Raw genomic sequence first — 19,102 nt, forward strand, 5'->3', positions numbered from 1 at the left:
CACCCCGCACCCCTCCAACCCCACACCTGGCTGGCCCTTACAATGAGGGGCTCACGGTTGATGTCATGCAGGTCCAGGGACAGTACGTAGTCCTTGCTGCCCACGTACATGCGGTCGTGGTCCTCGTCTTTGAGCAGGATCCGGTAGTCTGTTGTGTTGAGCAGGAAGTTGAAGAAGTGGGCAGTGCCTGTGGCCTTAAGCTCTGTGGGCGGAGGGCAGGGCAGCAGTTAGGCTCCTTGGAGACCATCGAGACATGCCATCTTTGACAGAGGGAGGACCTCCACCACGCCATGATCTTAAACCCCCAGCTTCCACCCCCCTCCAGCCCCAACACCGACCCGGCCCTGGGGGCCTACTTAGCTCCCTCTTTAGTCCCTGAGATGCTGGGAGGAGAAAGTGGGGCAGGTGGGCAGGCCAGGGAAGGGACCACACCCAAAGCTAAAGCCCTGATTCATCAGCAGCCCCAGCCAGTCTCTGGGTCCCAATGAAAGGGCAGTGGGTGCGGGCCAGGGCGCGTGATGGCATCAAAGAGTCTTTGCTCTAGTGGGGGCTAATGCTCCCACGCTCAGGGTGGGGCCTGCTTCCCACAGGGGCCTAAAAGGGTTAATGAGCAGGAGGGCGGGGGGGGGTGCTGGTGCCTCCAGGACAGCCTGCAGACGCTGGCACAGGGCCGGGATGCTTTATCCTCACCCCGGCTGCCCACCAGTCAGGGCGAAGCTGACACATAGCATGGTCCATGCCTCATCTGAAACTGGTCAGCCAGGACACCGGACAGCCCTCTTTGGAGCAATACTGTACCACAGAACTTGGGCTTCCCCCCAGATCCCACTGGGATGCTAAAGGTGGAATTCTCAGGCCACTTTGAACCAGTCAGGAACAGTCTTTCCCAGGAAAGCTCCCCCCTAGTGCTACAGTGTCCCAAGGCTGGGGGGGCAGGGTCCAGTGGAGTCCTTAGTTTCTCTTCCGCATGAGTCTGGCGGCCCTGGCCCTTCTGCCCCCAGATTGCTGGGGGAAAGTCCTCCTTCCTGGAGATGAAGGACAGGAAGGAACTTGGCCAGTGACAGGCTAATGACAAACACAGGACTCCAGAAAACTTAGGAAGTTTGTTCTGGAAGTGGGGAGAGCCAAGGGGTCTACTTGGCAAGCCCCTCCTCACCCCACCCCCAGCTGTCTTCAGCTCAGCAGAAGAGGGAAGATTGTAATGAGGTGATGAATATTCACCAGCACGGGGGGGGGGGGAGGGGACAGGGCTGGCGATGGCGGCACATGGAAGAGCACACACATGTCTGCACATGGCCCATGTCTGCACATGTGCATACCCGAGTGGCATCAGATGAGGCCACCACTATACAGTTCTCATCTCCCTGCCCAGTAGTTGGGAACCCATTTCCCATTTCCCAGGTGGGGCAGTCAGGAGGTAGGTCTGGGGAGGGAGAACAGCTGGGATCATGTGCCCTAGATGCTGCCAGAAGGTAGGACCAGCAGGTGGCCCCATCCCATCAGTCAAGTCAAGGTCGACCTTGACTCAGGCAGCTGTCTCTGAGGGGCCTGGCTGACCCTGACCTTGGTTGTGTGCTCAGGACCCTGGAGCAGAGCTAGAGAGGCTATGCCTGAGAGCAGCTTCAGGTGGGAGCTCCAGGATTGTGCTAAGATTGGGAGGGGGGTGGCGCTGGGAGCCAGGAGACTCCCACAGTAGACCCAGAGCCTACATCTGAGGGGCTGGGAGGCAAGCAAAGGCCTTGCCCTGCCCAGCCCCATGTGGCAATGAGAGAATACAGGTGATGACCTTGGCCAACCGCTGGGACGCAGGGACGCCAAGGGATCAAAGGGCCGATCCCTGCCTGGCTACGGCTTTGCCCGCCTGTCCGGCGGTGCCTCTGAAGTCCCGGGCAGGGCAGCCTGGGCACCTGTCCTGCACCTGTTGTTGGGCCACTTGGAGTCCCCCGCCTGGCCACCCAGCCATAGTGACAACAGGAAAGTAAACACTCCCCCCACCCCCAGGGCCAGGAAGCAGCCAGAGAGGAAATGGGGCTGCCAGCGGAGCCCCCCCAGGCTCGGACAGCCCGCCAGGGGTTATTTATACCCCAGCTGGGGTCATGGCCTTGGGTTGTCCCCTTACCGGTCCTACTGGGTTAGGAGGCATTTGGCGGACAATGGAGGGGAGGGAGGCAGAGGCTCAAGTGGGTACCTTCAGACATAGGTACCTGGGGTAGGGGAAATCTCCAAACATCTAGCCCCAGGGACACAAGCAGTCAGAATCCCTACCCTCCATCCCTGCCCAGTCTTGGGCCTCTGTAATCTAGACCCTCCCCCTCTGCGGAAACCAGTGCCCAAGCCCCAAGCCCAAGTCCCCCCAGAGCTCAGAGCCCCAGCACTCCAGGTTCCATTCCCCATTTGTGGGAAAGGCAGGGGAGAGGCACTCAGCAGAAGGACATGGGAGCAGGAGACTAGCCTTGATCGGACATCCTACCTCCTAAACATGCACTCCCTGCTCCCTACCCCTTGGGTAGAAGTGGTCATGGAGGGACCTCCCACTTACTCATCAAGCACCTATTATGTGCAAAACATTGAGCTCACAACATCCAATTTACAGATGAGGACATCAAGGCACAGAGAAAGGAAGGAACAGGGCCTAAGAGCATGGGGGTAAGATTCCCACCCAGGTCCCCGTGGCCTTTGGGGCTGAACGAGAGGCAGCCCAGACAAAGCCAGTCCTGGTGAGGGGGACTGCCTACTGGGAGGCCGAGGGCCTAAGGTGACTCCCCCTCCACTGACAGGACACATGACTCAGGACCCCCGGGACCCCTGCCAGTGGACATGGGATATGGCGTCAATGGCTCTGTTGTCACAGGACATGATGCTTTGGTCACTGTGGAAACTTTGAGGGGGAGTCCCCATGAGGCCATGTGGGGTCGGAAAGGCGTAGGACCAAGGGTCAGGAGTGTTTGGCTCTGGCGAGGGCTTCATAGCTTCAGTCAGGGCACTCTGTCCTCATTTTCCTAGGTAGACCATCTCTGAGCCCTCCGAGCACTGAAGTTCAATGTGATCCGTGCAGGTGAGGGTCCTGCTCTGAACTCAGCTGAGTATGCCTTGGGACCTCTCCTCACCCTCCTTCATGGGCTGTCTCTGTCTTGGTGGGGAGAGGAGAATGGATGAGATTCCCAGTTCTGCCCCCTGCAAGCTGGCTCCCAGGAGTCACCATCTCTTGGAGGACGTCCGCCCTCAGTCCTATTCCCGCTATATCACTTCCTAGTACTGGGGTACAGAGCAGAGGGGGTAATGGCTGTTGACTCAGCCCAGCCCTCCCCTAACTCCAGCTTATCTCTATCCCACCCTCAACCCAGCTTACAGAAAGGGAAACTGAGGTGGAGAAGGATGGCTCTTCCAGGGTCCCAGAGTGACCTGAGTGTAGGGCTCTGGACTTAGTAACCCATGGCTGGAGTGCTCCTCTCACTCCTGCCAGACTGTAGGAAAGAATTAAAACAAGGGGCTCCATGACAGCTCTGTACCCCAACTCCAGACAGGGAAGACTGAAGCCCAGGGGAGAGGGGTGCTCACCTCCAGTCACGGGGCAAGGAGTGAAACTAGTGTCCTGTCACCACCCCCTCCCCACCCTGCCATAGGGCAAAGGAGCCAGAGGCCTTCATTCCTCCAAGAAGCCAGGGTCAGGTCAGGAAGTGGCCGAGTAGCCCTGGGTTTCCTGCTCGGATACCTGCCCCGTCAACAAAGCTAGATGCTCCTGGCCCCCAGCCCCACTGAGGAGCATAGACTTGGGCCTAGGGGGCATCTGTGGAGGGGTGGAGGGAGGTGACATGGGCTTGGCGTGGCCACGTCCTCAGGGCTGTTCTCTACTCCGTTCCATGTGTCCCAGGCCCAGCTCTGACAGCAGGAGTGTCACCCCACTCCCATCTCCATGGCAGTACCAAGGAGGGGGGCTGAGGCACAATCAAAAGTTTTGTGGATATTGAAACTCAAGTCTGGATAAGCTTTGACCTTGGGGAGAGAGGATGGTGTGCGTAGTAATGCCTCCTGGGAAGGGCTCCCCACCCCCATACCCTCATCCAGGCGGGGCACACGTTGGGTGGGGCGATATCCGGGAAGGCTTTTCCCGTCATCGGGAAGGAAGAGCCTTTTCTGGCATCAGACACCTCATTTCCGCAGCCGTTCCCAGCCTCTAGAACTTCCCCATGGCCATTAGACACTCAGGGTCCTGGCCCAGAATGGCCTGGCAAAGGTCCAGAGGCAGGAACATTCTCAGTGCCCAGGGGTTTAGTCTTGGGAGGCGGGGGGGGGGGGGGGGGGGGGGGGGGGAATCTCTGTTTCCTCCCCTGGGGGAAGCAGCGGGTGCCTTACTTTAAAGGAGTTAGAGGGTGTGGACCTCACTGAGGGGGTGTGTCCGCGGCCCTCTCCTGCAGACCCCAAGTGGGCGGCCCTGACCCCTGCTGCCGACCCCTGCTGCCCGTCTCTAGGACACCGGCTCTGTGGCCAGTGAGGCAGGGGCTGCTGTCAAAAGGGGTTCTTGAAGCAGAGGTGTGCACCTCGCCCCCTTGGTTACAGCCGCACAAAGCAGCAGGTCCTGACTGACAGTGTCACCTCCCCATGCTGTGCTTGGGTACTGGGGGGTGACAGGCATGTCCCTACAGCCCAGCCCTGACCTCTGACCTCACATAGGCCAGTGCAGCCCTAATCTCTGAGCTGAAGAGCAATGAGGTTGGAGGTGAGAGGTGGGGGTGCTGGCCAGGGTCTCCATCAGAGTTCTGTCCTCCTGCCCTTCTGAGGAAGGAAACGGAGGTGAACAAGGAGGGGGCAGCAGTGGCAGTGGCAGTGGCAGGGCCTAGACAGTCCTACTGGATGTCCCCATGGATTCAGTGTGGTGGGGGCAGACCTTTATTATGCCCCCAAAGCTGTGAGGGGCCCCAGAGGAAGGCCTAGGGCCAGGGCTGGCCCCCTGGCTCCTGGCCTAATCCTCTTTTAATGAGCGGCCAGCCGGAAGGCCTCAGCCCCTGGCCACAGCCCTACAACCCTGAGAGCCCCAGCGAGGCCGAGCTGGGGGCAGGGCGGCCCCTGAAGCCACTGCAGGCACCTTTCTCCCCACTCCGCTCAGCGCACCCACCTCATTCACACCCCAGTGCCGGGACCCCAGCACTGGCCAGGCCAATCCACGGCCCCAGCATCTGCAAGGGTGTACCAGGGAGACATCTGACTTGTGCTCCCACGGACTCCCTTGGGTATTTACCATTTGTTCAGGGTCAGGTCCCACATGGAGCCGGGCAGGGGAGGCTGTCACTGATGATCAGGGGCTTGCTCTCCCAGTCCCTTTTCTATCCCAGAAATGTTCTAGATGGGAATCCCTAGAAACCAGATCCAGAGTTTTGCCTGAGGCTTAAGCTGCCTCCTCCCTGGGGGGTAGGCTCCAGTTCCTTGGCCCCAAACCCCTCAATATCTATCCCCTCCAATCCCATCCCTGGGCCAGGCTTTCCAGATTGGAGACCCAGAAAATCCCCAGGAGCCATCCACATGCACCCCCCTTCCCCCCAGGCAGGTGAGCCAGGTCGGTGCCAACAAAACCAATTACAGCCGCTCTCACCCAATTAGCAACTAATTATGGCCTCGTAGTCCATTCAACATAATTAACATGTAAATGACTCCGCGTGTTTATATTCAATAACTGCTCTGATTGAATTTAATTTAAAAGTCTGAACTGGGGACCCAGTTACCGTATTTCACCATCTAGAGCACCACTTCCTGGGAATGTTGGCTCCTGGGGGAGAGGAACACAAACAGTGGGGGGTGGTGCGTGGAGGGGCAGGTGTTGTGACACTGGTCCAGCCCGGGCTGAGGAGGGTAGGGATGGCTGTGGTCCCTACCTCCCTGACGTGCTGTCCCAAGCGGTGTGGGAAAGTGGTGAAGTCTGAAGAGCCCCAGTGGGACCCTAGAGTTGGGAAATCCTCTGGAACTAGGGGCCCCTTCTTAAGGGCTACTGTAAACATCCCAGCTGTTCAGTAAACACCAAGCCAGAGCTGAGCTGGAGCCACCCAGCTGGGCTAAAGCTCCACTGTAAAGCCCTCCCATTTTGCTGACTGCGGCCTGGGGGCTGGGGGCTGAGACCTGGGGCCTAGGGGCCGGCAGGCTCAGCCATGCTGTTCCCACGCCCGTTCCGCCCCAGTGCCTGCCTGCTCCGCCCAGGAAAGGACAGGCTGGGGGCACAGCTCATCCTGACCCAGAAGAAACCAGGAGGGAAGGGGCAGCAGGACCACACCATGGCACACATGCCAGCCAGAAACCCACGGTTCTACACCTCTCTTGTGCAAGGACGTCCAATGGCTTTTGACCACTGTGGCCCAGCAGGTAGGGGGCTCTCCAGCCTAAGTCCCTCCAGGGATCCCTGTTCGCCCCCCAGGGCTCCATGGCGCCTGATCATTCTAGGTCTGACCCAGTGCCTCAGGAGGCCGGGAGGTCTGGTGTGGATCCTTCTTGGCCCGCACTGCCGTCTATGAGGACACCTTTGGGCCTTCACCAGCTAGGCAAAGCTCAGAGATCTTGTTCAGTTCGGACACAGTGCAGGGGGATAGCTGGCCTGTAGGGGCAGGGCAGCCCCTGGGAATGGGATGGGAGGCAGTGGCCTGGGCCAGGCAAGAAGCTTAGGGTACATTCCAGGCAAGGAATGTACCCCAAGAAGGGTAAAGGGGGTGGAAAGACAGTCGGCCCTAAGGGCAGGGTCACACTGATCCATTTCTCAGGTGTGGAGAGTGGATCCTGCTTCCAGTTCCACAGGCCTCGGGGACCCACCCCGCCTCCCACATTCCAGACCTAGCCCGGAAACCCCTCACTCCTTCCCCCACCACCTCCTCCTCCCCGTGACTGCAAAAGACAACAAACTCTCCATGGCTCATTTACTCCGATAAATCAACCAGACGGACAGGCCAGGACAGAACTGACAGGCTGGTGGGTGTCGAGACCCTCCCCCAGCCCAGCAACCGGCCCCCATCTCTGCTGCCCTCCTTGGATTCCTGGGGTCCCTGTATGCCTTCACATTGCTCACACAGAGATTCCCAGGATGTCCCAGACAGTCTTAGTCCCCTCCCCAACATTCAGACAGGGAAACTGAGGCATCGAACAGACAGATGTGTATTCAGGGTTGGCCTTGGCTGATCTGGTCAGACAGAGTCTGGAGGCCAAGCAGGACTCAGCCAGTCACCTGTCTAGGAAGGCAGCGAGTTCTCCACACGGGCCTGGTGCTGGGACAGGAGGGTTTGCTGGAGCAGGCAGCAGCCCTGGGCAGAGGCTGCCTGGGGTGCTGCAGGAGCCCACAACCCCCGCCCCCCGAGTTCTAGCTGCTCCCCTGACAACAGTAGAGTCTAACCTCCAGGGCCCGTCAGGCTGGCTGAGCAGCAGCCACACAGGCAGCGGACTCTGCCCAGGGAGGGAAATGAGAGCATCAGCCCTGAGCCTGACGTGGAAAGAAACATGGCTCTTGGCTGGGCGCAGGGACCTCAGAGGAAAGAGCATGTCCGGGTAGGAAGCCAAGGAGGGGTCAGGGTGAGGATGGGAGGGGGTAGAGGCAAGGGGGGATGAAGGAAAGGAAGGAAGGAAGATGACTGGGGGCAGGGGGGTCTGGAGCTGAGGCCTCATGCCCCAAAGACTTCCTGATCCTTGGAGGGGCTGTTGCTTTGGGGCTGTCCCTGCCTGGAGATGGAGCAGAGGGCCATACTTGCCAGCAGCCCCAGTGAGAAGGCCATGAGCCAGCCTAGCTGAGACCTCCCTCCCCCGCAGACAGGCCTCCTGAATCCTAGGACAGCAGCCACCACCCAGGCCCATTCTTTGCTGGGTCAGGACCAGTGGTCAGGGTCTGGAGCCTAGAAGGCCTCCACGCTCTGGAGACACTGGCCTGAGACCACTCAGCAGCCTGGGGTATGTTGGGGGTGGGGGGTGGCTGCAGGCCTGCCAAGCTTTGGCACCCACGTGAGCTGAGCTTTGGATTCAGACCGGAGCCTTCTGGCATCCAGGCCTCTGGCAAAGGCCCTCTTGCTATTTCTAAGAAAAATGCAGCAGGAATCTTCTCTACTTCTCCAAAACTCCAAGGGCTCCCTTGAGACAGGGCTCAGATTCCCAGGACAGCACCAGGCCAGACTGGGAAACCTTGCTCTCAGCCCCGTGATACAGATGCCCAAGTGACCAACCCACGTCTGGGTCCCCAGCACAGGCTGCCCGGACCGGGATGGCACTCCAGGAGGGGTCACCGAGGCTGCTAACAGGGCCCCATCAGAGTGGGCAGCTCATCTAGGCGGAGGGAGCTCCCTCCAAGGCATCCCCTATCCAGTGCCTCTCTCTCACTGGATTTCTCTTACAGTGTGTACATGCTGCCTCTGTCAAGAGGAACAAAGAGCTTGAAAACCACAAGGAGCAAGTGCAAACACTCCCCACAGGATTCTGCCCTCCCCGCAGGTGGTATGCCACACATGCCTCCCTGTTCCTGCTCTTCCCTCCCACGGTCTCTCTTCTCCTGTCTGAAAGGCAGCCTCCTCCACGGAGCCAGACAGGATGCCCACGGCAAGGGCATCCTATCTCTGCCTGGCACAGGGCTCAGGGTACCTCCTGCAGTCCTTTCCAAACACAGTCACCTTCACCAATGGTTAGAAATCTAGAGGGACGGGTGAAGCAGTGCGGGACTCCTTGGGCTTCCCTCAGGAACTGCCCTCGCCCCTCTGCCACCACCGCCCCTCTGCCCCCACCAGGATGGTTCCTAGTTCCTGAGACTTCCTTCCCTGGGGCTGGAACTGCAACCACAGAGTGAACCCTCCTGCAGCACGGTGAGTTCAGCTCCGTCCTTATGCCCATTTGACAGACAACACAGAAGGGACACAGAGAGTCCCAGGGACACTGCTCAAGATCTTCAGTGGCCGGGATGTTGGCAAAATGGCTTGAGCCCTCAGAACGTCGCCCCCACTGGGCCACTGCTGTTCCCACGTATGGAGACCAGGTCCTAGAGGGGCTGAGCCACCTGCCCGAGGTCACACAGCTCCCAGGGGCAGAATGGAGGTTGGTCAGCCTTCAGGGACAGCCCTTTCAAACACCACCATCACCACCTTCACAATCTCCCAAATTTAAGTCCTGGGGCAGGAGCAAGAGGTCTCCTGGGGAGGAGGGGCAGAGTACCCACAGCTCTGAAGACACCCTCCAGGCATCCGCCCCCTCTGGAGGGGTCACAGGGTTGGAGGTGCAGACAGGCAGGTGCAGACAGCCAGGAGCCCACTCTGAGGCCGCTGCCTCCCAAGCCACAGGGTGAAAGATACCTTTATGGGCTGGGACGAGATTTTTATCTTGGCGGTTTCTCTTTAAATTCTTTACGATTACGAAGCAGCGGGGGCTGCCAAGGAACATGATTTACTCCTTGAGCATGCACCAGCTCCTCGCTCAGTGCCAAGGGAAGCTGGAGCCAGGGAGGGAGGGGCGGGCGTCCTGCCAGGGAACCAGAGACAGGGCCTGGGCTGCTGAGGCCCAGCTAGCGGCAGGCCCATCGGAGGCTCAGCTGGACCTGGAAGGACCACAGCCGGAGGCCCCCAGCCCCGCGCTGGCTGACTCGGGCTGGGCCTCAGACGGGTTCTTGGCAAGAATAGGACCCGCTCCGTTCTCTCTGAATGCCAAATGCTAGCCAGCTGATGGGATAGCCAACCTCCAGGACCTCCCAGCTCCCGAAGTGGCCACTTCCCAGTCCCTTCTCAGGAATAAGGCAGTTCCCATTTCCTGGAAAACAGAGATCCCAAATGCAGGACTCTGAGCTCAAGTTCATGCTTTGGGTCTTCCTACCTTCTTCCTCCTGGCTCATCTGGAATACTGCCCCCCCCCTCCACCCTCTCTGGTTTGCTGGTTCCAAATCCCAGTGCAGCTGTCAGAAACAGGTCACCTCTACCTAGCTCCCCGGTGCCACCTCTGGTCTCCAAGCTTCTGGGCTTCCCCTCACCCTCCCTCTCCTTCCTCCTTATTCTGAATCTCCTAGCCACCACCAACCCCCACAAGCCCGGATTAGTTGGCCAGCAAGCTCCTGGTGGGGGGGGCAAGGGCAGGTCCTTACCCCACCCCCACCATACAAGTGGGCCTGGGGGTGGGGCAATGCACCATCAAGGCTAAAGGCACCTTCACTTCAACCCATATTCACCCACTCTTGATCCCCCATGGGTGAAGTAAATGGGCCATGACCTCTTCTAACCTCCAATGTCGTCACTTCCTAACAAGAAGGTCTGACCACTCTGGCTCTCTGATGCCACATGTGGATGATATAAGCGGTGGCACTATCCTGGGCCTTTAATCTCCCAAGGCTTGGAGGCTGGGCTGAGCTGGGTGGGCAGGGAGTGACCGGCACTTACCCACCCATTCACCTCCACCTGCCGAGTGTCCCTCCCCAGAGAGCACGCCAGTCAAGCCTGGATTTAGAGAAGATCCAAATCCCAGAGCACCCTGGACACAGGAGCCTTTCTTCTCTTGGACCCTAGCTTTCCTTCTCCAAAAGGAGAGACCTTCCTAGGGGACCCTGAGCAGTGGAGGACTGGGGTGATGGAGGGATGCATTTAGAACAGTCAAACTTCAATGCTGTCGCTTCCAAAAGCAGAGAGCATGAGAAGCCCACCCAGGTGACCTCAGCCCTCTACTTAGGAAATGAGGGTGGGAAGGCTAATGCCAGCACTGTAGGATCCTGGAACCCTGTCCCGAGCTCATGGGAGAGACCTGTGCCTGATTCCTTCAACCCACCCTTTGCTCTCTCAGTCCCTGGATGGGCTCAGACATCAGGAAGAGCCAGGCTCCAGCTTCATCCTGCTCCTAAGTGATGGGAAGCCGCACAGGAAACTCAGGGAGAAACCCTTGGAGAGGGTTTGGAAAGGCCTTGGAGAGAACACCACGTGGTTAGCATCACGGGTACCTACCGTTATTTATTTATTTTTTAAAATTTTATTTATTTATTTGCTAGAGAAAGGGAGAGCACAAGCAGAGGGGGAAGTAGTCTCCCCACAGAGCAGGAAGACTGACATGGGACTTGATCCAAGGATCCTGAGATTGTGACCTGAGCCAAAGGCAGACACTTAACCGACTGAGCCACCCAGGCACCCCCTTACCGTTATTTCTTTCATCCTTCCTGGCTCTTCCACCCCATTGCCCTACTCCTGCCTCAGTTTCCCCAGCTTGCCCAGCCAGCTTGCATCATCACAGGACCCCTCTCCCCCACCAAATGCAGCTTGGCCCCATGTCCTGGCTGAAGCTGGCCCAGGCCGCAGGCAGCGGCTTATTGTGGAGGTGGCTTCCTGGGATAAAATAAACATTCCACAAGCTGAACAAAAGACCTGGCAGGGCATTCATACCTCCCTGCTGCCCAGGGAGGTGGTGCCCCTTGGCTTGGGTCATCTCAGGACGGTGGTGGTGGGGGAGCTTTTTCTCCCAGGTTTGGCCAGGAACTCTGGGGTTAAGGGAATTCCAGGCCAGGATGGGTGGAGAGGGTCCTACTGCCTAGGCTCTCTGGTCCCAAGCATGAGCTCTCAGAGAACACCTCGCGTTTCCTGGAAATCCTCTCCACGTGACCCTGCACTTCTGCCTGACTTTGGCTGTGCTGCTTCTGGAAGCTGAGAGGATGGGCCATAGGAGCCCCCTCCACCCTGCCTTCCCCCTGCTCTGACCTGGGCTATAGCGAAACTCTGGGGCCCTGCTCCCTTCCACCTTTTTGGCTCTAGGCCTGGCTGGGGTGCCCAGGCAGGTGCACAGGCAGCAAGTCCAAGCCTGGACCAGTTCCTGCCTTTCTTCCTTTAGGTGCTCTGGACAGTGTGGCCCCCTGTACCAGCACCTCCAGCTTGCAAGGTCTGGCCCAGCCAGGCTGGAACTGGCACCTCCTGACCAGCAGGCTCAGGGGAGGGGAGGGGAGAAGAGGGGCCTAGTCTGTCCCGGGGGCTTGGCATGCCAACTGCTATATTCAGGCAAGGCACAGATGGAGAAGCTGAGGCAAAGAGCAAGAGAAGTACCAGAACTTCTAAGAACAACCTTTTCTGTGCCCCTCACGTGAACCTGGGAGTAGAAGCCCCCACCCCTTTCCCAGTCCTTGGTCTGGCGGTGAAATCATGTATAGATGGTATCCATTCTCACTCCACAAATGCTTGGTGAAGACCTTCTCCTCTGTGAGCCTTACTCTGTATACAGGACGAGTCTGAGACCACCCAGCATGGGGGGATGACTGGACCTGGTGCAGCGTCAGTGCTGAGCCCCCAGGTGGTACCAACCCACCAGGTGTCCATTAGCTTTTCAGCCAGTCTGACGGTGAGAACCCCATCTTGGTCACTGCAGACTCCCTGGTATTCGGCATGGGGCCTGGCGCAGAGTAGGGACTCAAGCATCTGCTAAATTAAGTGACATCCAAGCACACAACTAGGCCGCAGGATCAGCAGGGAACTGGAAAGGTCATTCGGAGCAGAGAAGGGCATGGAGGCCCGGAGTGGGGTGGCCCCAGGCATCCCATGGTCCCACCCTGAGCTGCCATGGCCGTCAGCACCACAGGATAGCTGCCAACAAGCTGGGCTTTTAGTCACTGCGGGTGTCAGCCTCAGAGCTAAATGAGAAGGGATCGACCCAACTGATGTGGGCGTCAGCAAGGCCAGGACACCGGGGTTCTATTTCTGGCCTCGCCTCTGCCTCCTGCCTGACCTTGGCCCTGCCCTTGCCTGAGCCTCGGTTTCTCTCTCCGGAAAACAGGAATGAAGTCCTTAGCACTTTGTCTCTGAAGGTATGAGAAGGTTTAAGAGGCACATACTGAGGACTAAGGACCGCCCTGTGTCTTATCCTGCCTGCTTGCCCTCATGGGTCTCCAGGGTAATGGCAAAAATAGCACCCAGAGTGGACGTCTGGATTCTAGGGTCCCAGGGGTGCGGAGACAAGGCCCCATTCCCTTCCCCTGTTGGGGGAGGGGACGCTCTGCTCCCCATGCTGGCACCCTGGGCTGGGAAGGGAGTGGGAGCAGAGCCAGGCCCCTTCAAGATTTATTCATCTGCTAGGAGGAATTCCACTGGGGAAGGGTGGAGTGATCAGCAGAATAAACTTCTCCCCTTCTCAGGCCCGGGGGTGAGGGGCGCTCTTACAACCAAACCCATCACACTTCCGCCCACTCCTCAGGCCCCACACTGGACTCCTTCCAGGCACATCGTCTGAAATTCACTCCCCACTCCCCCCATCAACTCACAGGGTGGGATGAGGACAGGAGAGGAGCTCTGCTGGGGACATGGGGACAAGGGGACATGGGAACATGGTGAGGTGGAGGCTGGACCTCAGCCAAACCTGAGGAAGGAAAAGTCAGCCCAGCCTTTCACCCCAATATGTGTGCCCGGAAATCTGGCCAGCCAGGGCTGAGTCGGCCCCGCCCAGGGCAGGCGGATAGACAAAGTGACCTTGGGCCAGAGGAGAACTCTGCAGTGACCCCAGGCCCCCCAGGTCCCAGCATCCCCTTTCCGCAGGCGGGGCGGGGGGACAATCTTCCAATCATACACACCTTTGAGGAAGAGCTAGTGACTGAGCCATCTGGACACCTGAGTGTGTGCCATGTGTATTCACCCAGCAGTGGGTGAGGTACAAAGGTGATCGAGCTGGGGGACCTGTCTCTCACTCTCCAGAACCCAACTGCTCATTAGAGCCTTCAGGGGACTCCCAAAGCAAAGTGCTCGTTGGGGAGCTCAGAACCATCACATAGCATGTGCTGTCCCTGAACTCGCCAACTGGCCCGCGCTCCCCTCGAAGCCCACAGCACTCTCCCGGCTTCCTGGGACCCCCTCCCACCTGGAGACCCACCCCATAGCAGAGCAAGGTCTGCTGCTCCAGCTTCTTGCGGCTTCAGTTTCTGCCTGACCGCCTGACCCTCCACCTCAGGAACCACCCAGGGCAGGACCAAAAACAGAGCAGTGGCGAGGATGGGCTTCCCCAAACACGAGTCGGGAAGAAGAGGCATCTCTCCCCAGTTATCTTTCACACTGAGGGAGGCACTTTGCGGACCCAAGGCCACCCAGCCTGACACCCCAGAGTCTGCCTCAAGAAGGGGCCCAGACTCGGGAAACTTTGCGGAAACGTCCACATGGCCCATTCTCTAGCCTTTCCTGGCAAGTTACCGCCATCCCTCTCCTCCCCACCCACATACCCAGGGCAACCCACGTGGCTGCATGAAGTATCTCTTTCTGCACTGCCTCTTCAGGTGGCCTCTGCAGCGGGCTGAGTCCTGTGGACAGAAGATGATGCTGGGGACCAGCGAGGCAGTCTCTTACCTTTGAATGAGAGCCGGACGCGGGGCGTGGCCGGGAGGTGGTCCTGGGTGGGGGTGGCTGGCCAGGCCCCAGTCAGTAGGGAAGCCCAGAGGAGGAGACAAGCGACAGGCATTGTGGGAGGGGCCTAGGGCCCAAGAAGCTGGCTGGGCTGTCTGGACACCTGGGAAGGAGGAATCAATATCTGAATATGAAAGGCAGATGGGGGAGTCTGGCCCTACCAACTCTCCTTTCCCACACCCTCGGCCTGGGCCCATGAATGCGCCAGTGTGCAAACCTTATACACTTTCTGGTCCCTGCCTTAACCTGGGAAGGTGTGGCCAATAGGCCCAAAGACCGCGCAACTGGGTGCAGCCTGGGGTCACCAGAGCTAATAGGGGCCACTGGATATTCAAACACTACCCTGCCCTCCAGCACCCCGAATTCCATTTGCAGGGTCCTGCTCAAACAGGCCAGCTTACAGCTTCTTCCCGTCCCCAGCAGGCTCTCTCTGTTGTGCCCACCCCCAACCAAATGGGCTGCTCCTTCCCTTGCCCACCTCCAGAAATGGGGGAAGAGATGGTTGCCGTCCTGCCTGCTCCCAACAAACCTCTCCACCCACTATAAGGAAATCAGGCCCTGATTATTGGGGTAGGGGGCATGGGAGACAGTGGAGGTGAAGTGAGACACACACAGACAGCCTAAAATGGAAGAGACGGCAGCCAGAAAAGGAGAGGCAAAGAATAGCAGGGTCTACTTTTACTGAAATCACAGCAGGAGGGATCCAGGTCAGATGTACGGAAGGACTTCCTGCCAGGTAAAGTTCTAGCTCTGCCTCTGGAGGGCAAAGAGAGGGGAGCGAGGAGAGCCAGCAGGCCTGGGGCAGCCTCAGTGTCCCCAGCAGAACCCCCAGCAGGTCCAAGTTTCGATACGATGTTTTTCAAATATTGTCTCCCCAGGCAGGCTGGCTGTTGGGTAAACGCAGCCCAGCACCAGTTGTCGGAACATATTGCTCCCTCCCGGCAAAAAACAGCGCCAATTCCCAACCCCCCCACCAGGATACATTGGGGGTGGGGGCACAGAGAATGACAACGTGAGCCCCCTCCTCCAGATCTGCCTTGTCTACTTCCATTTCCTAGGGTAGGACCCTAGGCCCATTTCTAGGACCCTGGAGTGGGGGTGAGAGGCAGGAGGGGCTGCTAATCCTCAGCACTGGCTGACAGAGGCTGAGGCAAGGCCCGGCTCCACATCTGTCAGGCCCCACTCAGCAGACACTGAGGCCCTCCCTGGACCCAGGTCCCCTCCCCCCAGCCCTAGCCTCTCCAGCCAGGGCAAACCACACTGGTAACTCTTCAGACAGGAAGTGAGGCTTCAGGTCTCCTGGCCCATTCCCCAGGTGGTGCCCTCTGTGGGAAGACCCTCTCACCATTCCTTCAACATCCCCCATCACAGATGCTCCCTCCTGCGGAGGCTAGCGGGAAGAAGGAGAGAACCAGAGCCAGCCTCTCCCCCAGGCTGCTGGGGCACCAAGCTGGTGCTGGGTGAATCGCAGGCTCTGGTGAGAGGGGCAGGTAGGAGGGAGGGCTGCGAGGCCACCATCACCCTCGAGTGTACCCGTGAGGCCTCACGCACAGTTGTGGATATACACACGTCCACACTTGCATGCCCACACACGTCCTCACAAGCATGTGTTTGCTCAAGAACTTGACCTGCTAGTGGGGTGGGGCTCAAGGAAGCTGGGGAACACTGCCCTGGTTTGGGGGGAGGCAAGCTGCAGTCTGGGTCCCTCAGAGACCTTTGATCCTATGTATCAGGGGGCTCAGGATGACTCAACCCCCCCTTGACCTCATTTTCCCTGCATCCATTTTCATGGTAACAAGGTCAGGGTCACCAAGGACAGCTTTAGAGTTCTCCAAGGTAGCCAGGAAGGTGGAGGGCTTTGCCCCATTGGGCCCCTACAGGGACCTTCCAAGATGCTCTGGCCCTTTAAAGGACTGAATGGGGGATGTTCAAGTCTGCTGGGGCCAAGTCCAGGACCCCTCTTTGGAAAGCATGGGGGAATGGAAAAGAGAAGAGAGAGAGGGGAGAAGAGAAATAGAGGGACAGAGAGAAGGAAGGGGAGGACATTTTCACAGTCGCTTCCACTCTGCCAGCTCCTAGATGCATTCCACTTAGCCCCAGCCCCAGAGAAGCCCCCAGTAAGGCAAGCCAGGTGGGTGGACAGAGAAGGAACAGCCACCGCCACCTGGGAGCCCACCAGGAGGAGAGCAGAGAAAGAAGGAAAGAAGCCTGGCGGGAGGGAGCAAGGGAGGGAGGCAGGCGGGAGGGAGGAGGAGAGAGGGAGGAGAGAGGGAGGGACGGAGGAGAGACGTTCGAACAAAGAACCGAGGAGCTGGGGCTGGCAAGGGGTGCAGAGAAGGGGCGGCCAGACAAGGGGGTCTAGAGGCACCTGGGGGTAGGGCAGGGGGCTAGGCGGTCGAATTGTCCGGCCTGATCCAGACCTCCCAGGCTTGTGGGGTGGGGGTTGGGGGGGTGAACAGCCTGCCTCAGAGAAGGGAGGTTAGCTCCTCTGAGCTAAGAACTGCCTGGATGGAAGGGAGGCAGGAGCAGGGGCTGCGGGGGAACATGGAGATGAAATTATTAACAGCACCCCAGCCCTACAGTACCCACCCCCACAGGCCAGAGATCCTTTCTGGTTCCTTGGCTTTCCCCCTCCCCCAGCACCCCATGGACTGGGAAGCAGAGCCACCCCCCCATAGCTGGGATTGAAACCCCCCTTTCATGATCCAGGGTTTCCCAGTCAAGGTCACCTGGGCTCAGCTTCATCCTCCCCATCAAGGTATGTCTACCAGAGCATGGGGGTCACTGAGGCTAGGCTGTTGGCCTTCTCTCCTCACACCCCCGCACTTCCGGGCCTGGCTCCTTCAAATCTGGGGGTCAGAAGCAGGGGTGAGCTTGCCCAGTGCCCTAGCCTTGCAGCACACCTTACCCCATAAGTCCAGGCACACTTCCCGCACAGCCTCGGAAAAGACCCCAGCTCCATCCAATCCCCTGGACAGGGATAAACCTCCCAACCCCTGGACCCCTATCTCTGCAACTAGGACAGAGGCTTCTGGGAGACAATCTGGGTGAATTCAGGAGGACAGGAACCCCCAACCTGGCCCAGCTCCAGGGTGGACACACCAGTGCCTTCAGGTGGCCCCCCTCCCGGGGGGCTCATGGAATGGTGTTCTCCACACAGTTATCTCAACAATTATAAGTTACTGAAGCAGCCAAGGCCTCAGCCTTAGCGCCAGCTGACCCATCCTGCCAGGCCTGCCTCATTCCCGGGCCACCCTGACACCCTCTGGTCCCACCTGTTCTAGGTGAGCCCACCAGGTGCCCATTTTACCACTGGGGCCCCAGCCTGCCCAAATGGGGGACTTAACTGCAGGCTCTCACAGCTTACCTACACCCCACATACAGCCAGGCCCCTAAGCTGAGCAAGATTCCCTGTTAGAAAAGCAAACCCAGTTGGCAGCTGGGGGTCATGGGGCTAGCACAGAGTTGGGAGAAAAGCCTAAGGGCTGAAGGCCCTCCTGCCTTGCTGATCTGGGGGACCCTCCACGTGGGGGCAGCGGGTATAGCGCTTCCCTTAGAGCAGACCATTCTGGGACACTGAGGCAGGGCAGACGCACCTCAGAGGAAGAGCTCTGCCCGAGTCATTAGTGGGAGAGAGCTGAGCCAGAAGGGTCGTCCGGACTCCCGCTCCAGGAACGCGGGGGTGGGGGTGCGTGCAAGCACCCACCCACTCAGAATCTGACGAGAAAAAGTTGCTCTGCACACTGTGACCCCGCAGGACATCTCATCCACACATCCCCACGTCGCACCGATAAGATTCCGGGCAGCCTGGACAGGTACAGCGCCCACTCAAGTCCTACAGCCCCTGCATCCCCGGGAAGCCCCCAGCCTCTCCGAGCCCCGCGCCCCGGACACTTCTGCAGAGTTGCAGTGCCGCGGGTCCCAGAGGGATCGCGGGGTGGCCCGGCCGCCTGCCCGCTCCCTCCCGGTTCCCGCCGCACTCACCTCCTCCGCGGCGGCGGGGCCTGGGCTCCCGGGCGGCGGGGGCGGCGGCGGCGGCGGCGGCAGAGCGGCTCCCGGTTGGGCCGGCCGGCGCTAGCGGCCCCCCGGGGCCATGGCCCTGCCCGCGCCCTCTCGCCGCTGTGCCTGAGCCGGGGTCGACGCCGCGGCCCGGGTTTAACGGGGTCCGCGGGCTTTGGGCGCGTCAGCAGCTGAGGCCCCGGGCCCTAGCCCGGGCCATGGGAAGGCTCAGGGGCGCTCGGGGCCGCCTCCCCCCGGGTGGGCTGCGGGCGCCCCCTGGCCGGCGCGCCGAGGGCGCATTCCCCGGCGCGGGGCGCGGGCGACGGCGCGCGCTCGGCTTCGGGGCGCTGCGCTTGGCTCGGCCCGGTGGTGCTCGCCTGCTTGTTGGACTGGGGCCAGGCGGCCGCGCTGGACTGAGGCCGGGCGGCCGCGCTGGGCTGCGCCGCTCCTCACCGCGCGCCCTGGCCCTGCGCTGCGCTCGGGGCTCGCCGGACCGCGGCCGTTCGCTCGCTCGCTCGCTCTGGTCTCGCGGCCGCCGGCGGGACGGGGCGCTCGGAGCCGCGCGGGGAGCGCCGGCAATTGGCCGCCCGTGGGCGACATTTGCATAGCGCGGCCCCGCCCCGGCCGCCCCGCCCGGCCCCACCCCCGGGGCGGGACCCGCCCGGCCGCCGCCCCGCCCCCGCTCCACCTGTCCGCGGGCTGGGCTCTGGGCTCTCCGGGCGGTGGGGCGACACGAGCCGGGGGAGACTAATCTGCACCCCGCGCCC

The 19,102-nt window shown here is 60.0% G+C and overlaps 1 protein-coding gene across 4 annotated transcripts in view; it reads right to left on the reverse strand.

Moving 5' to 3' along the window:
• Positions 1 to 18,887, reverse strand: part of SEMA3F (semaphorin 3F) — a 30,102-nt gene extending 11,215 nt beyond the window's left edge. Inside the window, exons 1-3 of one of the 4 annotated variants that reach the window (XM_082702845.1) lie at positions 18,321 to 18,887; positions 14,280 to 14,439; positions 42 to 202 (exon numbers count right to left, since the gene is read on the reverse strand). In XM_082702845.1, the coding sequence (XP_082558971.1) occupies positions 42 to 202; positions 14,280 to 14,391 (273 nt within the window). In that variant the 5' untranslated portion in view covers positions 14,392 to 14,439; positions 18,321 to 18,887. Of the gene's footprint in view, positions 1 to 41; positions 203 to 14,279; positions 14,440 to 17,932; positions 18,038 to 18,320 lie in introns of those variants that run through there. The other 3 variants (XM_082702847.1, XM_082702848.1, XM_082702846.1) reach the window with 3 other exon arrangements.
• Positions 18,888 to 19,102: the final 215 nt, after the last annotated feature.

This window comes from Mustela nivalis (genome assembly GCF_964662115.1).
Source record: "Mustela nivalis genome assembly, chromosome: 1".
Classification (NCBI taxonomy): Eukaryota; Metazoa; Chordata; class Mammalia; order Carnivora; family Mustelidae; genus Mustela; species Mustela nivalis.